The sequence below is a fragment of the Triticum aestivum genome, chromosome 3B, assembly GCF_018294505.1.
Source record: "Triticum aestivum cultivar Chinese Spring chromosome 3B, IWGSC CS RefSeq v2.1, whole genome shotgun sequence".
Taxonomy (NCBI): domain Eukaryota; kingdom Viridiplantae; phylum Streptophyta; class Magnoliopsida; order Poales; family Poaceae; genus Triticum; species Triticum aestivum.
In genome coordinates, this window is record NC_057801.1 from 54,065,286 (window position 1) to 54,073,435 (window position 8,150).

At 44.2% G+C, this 8,150-nt stretch overlaps 1 protein-coding gene across 2 annotated transcripts in view; it reads left to right on the plus strand.

Annotated features, from left to right (window-relative positions):
- Positions 1-8,150, plus strand: part of LOC123068538 (probable LRR receptor-like serine/threonine-protein kinase At3g47570) — a 9,673-nt gene extending 1,523 nt beyond the window's left edge. Inside the window, exons 2-3 of one of the 2 annotated variants that reach the window (XM_044491128.1) lie at positions 6,671-7,509; positions 7,608-8,150. In XM_044491128.1, the coding sequence (XP_044347063.1) occupies positions 6,717-7,509; positions 7,608-7,798 (984 nt within the window). In that variant the 5' untranslated portion in view covers positions 6,671-6,716 and the 3' untranslated portion in view covers positions 7,799-8,150. Of the gene's footprint in view, positions 1-6,432; positions 7,510-7,607 lie in introns of those variants that run through there. The other variant, XM_044491127.1, reaches the window with a different exon arrangement.

Consider the following 8,150-nt stretch of genomic DNA (forward strand, 5'->3'; position numbering starts at 1 on the left):
GACAACGGGGCGGGGCGGGGCGCGGCGACGGGGACGACGGGGACAACGGGGACGGGGATGGCCGGGGTGGCGGCGTCGACGGGGGCGACGACGAGGGGCGGGGACGGCCGGGGTCGGCGACGAGGGGCGGGGGCGGCGAGGATCGGGGCAGGGCGGCGCGACGGAGGGAGGAAACAGAGGGAAGAACAGAGAGGAAAACTGAATTTTTTTCAAGTGTGGTATATATAGGATGGACCTTTAGTACCGGTTGGAGCCACCAACCGGTACTAAAGGTCTGTTTTGGCCAGGCCAAGCGGCGGGAAGCGCACACCCGTACCGGTGGTGGCTCCAACCGGTACTAAAGCCCCCCCTATAGTACCGGTTTGTGCCACCACCCGGTACTAAAGATGGTGCGCTGGCGCAGTGCGGTGCGGCAAGTTTAGTCCCACCTCGCTAGTCGAAGGGCTACCGCGGTGCGGTAGCTCTCTCGAGCTCCTCTCCTGAGCAGGCCTACTGGGCCTACCAATTCATTGCTGCCATGTGGGCCTACTGGGCCTTTGCGGGCCTGCATCCTGGCCCAACAAAAGGTTGAGTTTCTAGTCGTATGCAGGCCGCTTTGGCCCAGTAGGCGGGCTTTTTTTATTTTCTTAAATTTTTTTGCTTTTTTATTTGTTTTATTTATTTTTGAATTGTTTTTTGCTGTATTTAGAGTTTCTTTGTGAATATTTTTGCTTTAGGTACAAAAATTTACAAACTTTGATCTGTTAGTGCCGGTAGTTTTTAAATTTGAATAGTTTAAATTTTGAATTATTTGAAATTTGTGTGAATCATTAGTTTGTGAATAACTTAACTTTGGAAAAAGATTTTTCAGTGATTCTTTTTTCTTATGTTTAATATTAGTGTGTTTTATCATTATATTCAATTTGGTAATGCTTAGGTTATTTAAAAAATGAAACGCCTTTGTAACATTTTAGTTTTCGTCGGAAACCCTGATACTTCGAAAAAGATTGTCCATTTTGTACACGAAGTGTATCCAGTTTTTGCCGTAACCCTCTCTACTTTTTTGCACATGCTATTTGTATGAAATTATGATACCATGCCAACTTTTAACCTTTTCTGAGTTCACTTCAAATGCTTTTCAATTTCAGGGTCATTTAGCTGGAAAAAAAATCAGTAAATGCATGAAAAAGAATTTATTTGCACATAAAATTTCTTCGCGTTTCAAATGCCAAAACACATAATTAACTACCCTAACTATTACAGACATTCCCTCCTGGGTGTGAAACACAGAAGAAAGTGATGATAGTGAAGCCGATCACATCCCAGATATTTGGGTGTGAAACTTTTTCTTCTCGTGTGTCCCTTTGCGCCGTCGCCAGGGAAAATCTTCATCATTTAACTGGATGCTCGGGTCAATATTCACTGTAAATGGAGCAATTTCATCAAACTTTTCATAATCTTCTGACATGTCTGTCTTGTCATCCACTCCCATGATGTTTCTTTTTCCTGAAAGAACTATGTGGAACTTTGGCTCGTCGTATGATCCATTCACTTCCTTATCTTTTCTTTTTCTCGGCCTGATAGACATGTCTTTCACATAAAAAATCTGCGCCACATCATTGGCTAGGACGAATGGTTCGTCTGCATACGCAAGATTGTCATTCCGTACTGCGGGTCTTCCGTTACCCCGCCTTGTGTCATATTGACCCATTTGCACCGAAACAAAAGGACCTTCAAATCACCTGATCCATAGTTAAGTTCCCATATGTCCTCTATGTAACCATAATATGTTTCCTTTCCCGTGTTGGTTGTTGCATCAAAGCGGACACCGCCGTTTTGGTTGGTGCTCTTCTTATCTTGGGCGATTGTGTAAAATGTATTCCCATTTATCTGGTACCCTTTGAAAGTCATTATATTCGAAGATGGTAACTGGGACAGCGAGTACATGTCATTTTGAATATCGCCATCATTAAGGGCACGTTTCTGCAACCAACCGGCGAAAGTCCTCGTTTGTTCGCGTGTAATCCAGTCGTCAGACTTCTCTGGGTGTTTGGACTGTAGAAAATTCTTGTGTTCCTCCATATACGGAGCCACCAAGGCGGAATTCTGTAGAACTTGTGTAGTGTGCTTCAGTGAGAGAATGCCCGTCCATACATATTATTTGATGCCCTCCTAGCGTGCCTTTTCCTTCCAGTCTGCCCTTATGCCGCGATTCAGGAACACCAATCGGCTTAAGGTCAGGTATAAAGTCAATACAAAACTCAATGACCTCCTCATTTTCATGGCCCTTCGAGATGCTTCCTTCTGGCCTAGCACGGTTATGAACATATTTCTTCAAGACTCCCATGAACCTTTCAAAGGGGAACATATTGTGTAGAAATACAGGACCCAAAATGTTAATCTCTTCGCAAAGGTGAACTAGGACGTGCGTCATGATGTTGAAGAAGGATGGTGGGAACACCAACTCGAAACTGACAAGACATTGCACCAAATCATTCTGTAACCTTGGTATGATTTCTGGATCGATTACCTTCTGAGAGATTGCATTGAGGAACGCACATAGCTTCACAATGGCTAATCGAACGTTTTCCGGTAGAAGCCCCCTCAATGCAACCGGAAGGATTTGCGTCATAATCACGTGGCAGTCATGAGACTTTAGGTTCTGGAACTTTTTCTCTGCCATATTTATTATTCCCTTTATATTCGATGAGAAGCCAGATGGTACCTTCATGCTGAGCAGGCATTCGAAGAAGATTTCCTTCTCTTATTTGGTAAGAGCGTAGCTGGCCTGACCCTGATGTATGTCGTCTTTTCCGTGCATACGTTGCTGGTCCTCCCGTGCATCTGGTGTATCTTTTGTCTTCCCATACATGCCCAAAAAGCCAAGCAGGGTCACACAAAGATTCTTCGTCACGTGCATCACGTGGATTGCGGAGCGGACCTCTAGGTATTTCCAATATGGCAGGTCCCAAAATATAGATTTCTTCTTCCACATGGGTGCGTGTCCGTCAGCGTCCTTTGGAATAGGTTGTCCGCCAGGACCCTTTCCAAAAATTACCTTCAAATCCTTGACCATATCATGTACATCAGCACCAGTACGGTGGCGAGGCTTCGTCCGGTGATCCGCCTCACCTTTGAAATGCTTGCCTTTCTTTCTTATGGGATGCCTGCTCAGAAGAAATCGACGATGTCCCAGGTACACATTCTTCTTACAACTATTCAAATATATACTGTCGGTATCATCCAAACAGTGCGTGCATCCGCGGTATCCCTTGTTTGTCTGTCCTGAAAGGTTACTGAGAGCAGGCCAATCATTGATGGTCACGAACAGCAACGCCTTTAGGTCAAATTCTTCCCCCATGTGCTCATCCCATGCATGTACACCTGTTCCATTCCACAGTTGCAAGAGTTCTTCAACTAATGGCCTTAGGTACACATCAATGTCGTTGCCGGGTTGCTTAGGGCCTTGGATGAGCACTGACATCATAATGAACTTCCGCTTCATGCACAACCAAGGAGGAAGGTTATACAAACATAGAGTCACATGCCACGTGCTATGGTTGCTGCTCTGCTTCCCAAAAGTATTAATGCCATCTGCGCTTAGACCAAACCATACGTTCCTTGGGTCACCTGCAAACTCCTCCCAGTACTTTCTCTCGATTTTTCTCCACTGTGAACCGTCAGCGGGTGCTCTCAACTTTCCGTATTTCTTACGGTCTTCTACGTGCCACCACATCGCCTTCGCATGCTCTTTGTTTTGGAACAAACGTTTCAACCGTGGTATTATAGGAGCATACCACATCACCTTGGTAGGAATCTTCTTCCTGGGGCGCTCACCCTCGACATCACCAGGGTCATCGCGACTGATCTTATAACGCAATGCACCGCATACCGGGCAAGCATTCAAATCCTCGTACTCACCACGGTAGAGGATGCAGTCATTAGGGCATGCATGTATCTTTTGCACCTCTAACCCTAGAGGGCAGACAACCTTCTTTGCTTCATACGTACTCTCGGGCAATTCGTTGTCCTTTGGAAGCATATTCTTTATCATTACCAGCAACTTTCCAAATCCCTTGTCAGATACACCATTCTCTGCCTTCCATTGCAGCAATTCAAGTGTGGTGCCCAACTTTTTTTTGTCAGCTTCGCAATTCGGGTACAACAATTTCTTGTGATCCTCTAACATGCGTTGCAACTTCGTCCTCTCCAGATCACTTGCGCAGTTTCTCTTTGCATCGGCAATGGCCCGACCTAGATCATCAGCGGGCTCATCTGCTGCCTCTTCTTCAGCTTCTTTCTGCATTGCCGGCTCAGCTTCTTCCCCCATTGTTGTATCATCGTATTCAGGGAACCCATGGCCAGGATAGCCGTCGTCGTCCTCTTCTTCTTCATTGTCTTCCATCATAACTCCTATTTCTCCGTGCTTGGTCCAAACATTATAGTGGGGCATGAAACCGGACTCAAATAGGTGAACGTGAATGGTTCTTGACGTAAAGTAACTGTGACCATTCTTAAAACCAGCACATGGACAAGGCATAAAACCATCCGCCCGCTTGTTTGCCTCAGCGGCAAGCAGAAAAGTATGCACGCCATTAATGAACTCGGGAGAGCATCTGTCATCATACATCCATTGTCGGCTCATCTTCATTACACAACACCGAATAGACCAAATTAATACAAGTTCATACATAAAGTTCATATACAACACTTAATTAAATGCAACATACAAATAACTCTCTAGCTAAAGAATTTAAATGCAACAACAATGCGATGAAGATCGCAATTAAGGTAACAATTGATCCAACAGCATAATGATACCAAGCCACACTATCAATGGCATATTTTCTAATCTTTCTAATCTTCAACCTCATTTTCTCCATCTTGATCTTGTGATCATCGACGACGTCGGCGACATGCAACTCCAACTCCATCTTCTCCCCCTCAATTCTTTTCAATTTTTCTTTCAAATACTCGTTTTCTCTTTCAACTAAATTTAACCTCTCGACAATAGGGTCGGTTGGAATTTCCGGTTCACATACCTCCTAGATAAAAATATCTATGTCAACTTGATGGGCATAATTTGTCATAAACACGAAATGCAACAACTAGTTTTAAAAGAGAATATACCACATCCGAATCATAACAAGGACGAGGGCCGACGGGGACGGATATCAAAACCATGGCACTATGTATAACAAACAAACGTACAGGTAAGATAATTATACGAGTAACTATATATCCAAATCACATAAACATTAATTTGGTAATGTAAAACATTCATGAACAAGAGCCTCACCAAAAGGTGGTGCCGGCGACGGGACGGTGCGGGCGATCGACGGTGGTTACGACGGAGATTTAGAAGGAAATAAGTAAACCACACCTACATATGCAAACTAAGTGTTATTTTTGTGCTCAAATTGCATATAAATCAAATACTAGCAAATATAATTATTCCTCCCAAATTAATCGCTATACAAAGCATTGCAAGAGCTAATCTAGCAATGAGAGTTGAAAGGACAAAGTTGCTAACCTTTGTGATCATTTGAATGGATGGGGGCCTTCAAATCTTGACAAATTTTGGGCAAAATTTGTGAGGAGCTCGAGGAGAGAGGGGGAAGAACAGAGGAAGTGAGGGGAAAGGGGAAGAACACAGTGGCTCGGGGGGACGAAGGGTTTATGTACGTCGATCTTTAATACCGGTTCGTGCCACGAACCGGTACTAAAGGTGCTGGACGGGCCCCAGGCTGACAACACCCTGCCACCACCCTCTTTAGTACCGGTTCGTGGCACGAACCGGTACTATAGGTTCGCCACAAACCGGTACTAATGAGAACGGCCGGCTAGCCGTTGGAACCGGCACTAATGGACACATTAGTGCCGGCTCAAAACCCAACCGGCACTAATGTGTCTCATATTAGGTCCTTTTTCTACTAGTGTAGGTAACCTTTCCAATCAGCTCCAATATCTATACTTTGGGGAAAATCAACTAACGGGAGAATTTCCTTCCGGCATAGCAAACCTTCGCAACCTCGTTGTTGTATCATTGGAAGTGAATCACTTTACAGGTGTGGTTCCAGAGTGTATTGGCACTCTCAAAACTTTACAGCAAATAGGTTTAGGGGAAAACTTCTTTACGGGGGTCATCCCATCATCCATGTCAAACTTGTCTCGTTTAGGAGGGCTCTATCTACGATCAAATCAATTCACTCGCCACATACCACCAAGCTTTGGAAACTTTCCGATGCTTCAATATTTGCACATCTCTAAAAACAGCCTTCATGGCAAGTTTCCGATGGAGATCTTCAAAATCCCATCAATAATTGGAATTGTCTTATCTTCCAACAAGCTTGATGGACAACTTCCTGCCAACATTGGCAATGCCAGACAACTTGTATATTTTCAAATTTCGACAAACAAACTATCCGGAGATATCCCAAACACTCTAGCTGGTTGTGAAAGCTTACAAGACATTGAGTTAGACTCGAATATGTTCAGCGGAAGCATTCCGACTTCGTTAGGCAACATAAGTAGCTTGATATTTCTGATTTTTTCTACCAATAACTTAACTGGGTCAATACCAACATCTCTTGGCAACCTAGAACTTCTTGTGGCACTTGATTTTTCATTCAACCATCTTATTGGCGAGGTTCCAACTAATGGGATCTTCAAGAATGCAACTGCTGTGCAGATTGACGGAAATCAGGGGGCTTTGTGGTGGTGTAGTGGAGTTACACATGCTACCATGTTCTGTTCTACCTTCAAAGTCAACTAGGCACAAGAAATCTTTGGTGCTCAAACTAGTTATCCCAATAGCCAGTATGGTGTCACTTGCTATGCTGATATTTGGCATACTGCTTTTGAGAGGAAAACACAAGACACAATCTGTATTGGTGCCATCATTTGCTACAAAATTTCCAAAAGTATCTTTCAATGATGTAGCGACAGCAACACAGGGATTCTCAACATCCAACTTAATTGGCAGAGGGAAATACAGTTCTGTATATCAAGGAAAACTAGGAGAGGAAGAAAATGAGGTTGCCATAAAAGTCTTCAACCTAGAGACAAGAGGAGCACACAAGAGCTTCATTGCAGAATGTAAAGCGCTGAGAAATGTTCGGCATCGCAATCTGGTGACTATCCTAACCGCATGCTCGAGCATTGATTCTAAGGGCAATGATTTCAAGGCCCTGGTCTATGAGCTCATGCCACAAGGAGACTTGCATAAACTGCTATACTCGACTCGAGATTATGAAGGCTCTTCAGATTTGAACCACATTACAATGGCCCAAAGGATGAGCATTGCGGTGGATGTAGCGGATGCATTGGAGTACCTACATCACAACAACCAGGAAACAATGGTTCATTGTGATTTGAAACCCAGTAACATTCTTCTACATGACAATATGACAGCTCATGTTGGAGACTTTGGCCTGGCAAGATTCAAGGTTGCTTCCACAGCATCATCTCTTGGAAACAATAACTCTTCTTCACTTGCAGTAGTGGGAACGATTGGATATGCTGCTCCAGGTAATAATATTTTTATGTCTGGTGTTGCTATATTTTTCCGCATCTATGTTGACCAGCGAAAGCGAAATTGACTTGTCCTTTTATTCATTGATCTGTAGAATATGCAGGGGGTGGTCAAGTTTCAACCGTCGCAGATGTTTACAGCTTTGGTGTCGTTCTCCTCGAGATATTCATTCGAAGAAGGCCAACTGATGACATGTTTACTGATGGACTAAGCATTGTGAAGTTTACAGAGGCCAGCTTCCCTGATAGGGTGTTGGAGATTGTTGACCCCCAGCTACTAAAATAGTTGGATTTTTTTTTAGAAAAGGGGGGCTCCCCGACCTCTGCATCAGAATGATGCATACGGCCATAAATATAAGTAAAAAGGTTTTACAAAGTCTGAAAGTCTGGAAATGTAAATAGAGGGAAGCTCACACAGAGCCTCGATGCAAACATAACAAAGGCCACAAAGCCACAACCGGCTGGCAGAAAAAAGATAGGAAAACTAATCGCCTATCCTATTACACGACCGCCATCCAAATCGGTTGAAGATATCCCGCGCAACCATCTCCCACCGGACATACCCAGTAACCAAACGCTCCCTGGCCGCCATCGGAGTGACTAAGGACCACAAACGGATCAGCGCCGTAGCACGGAAT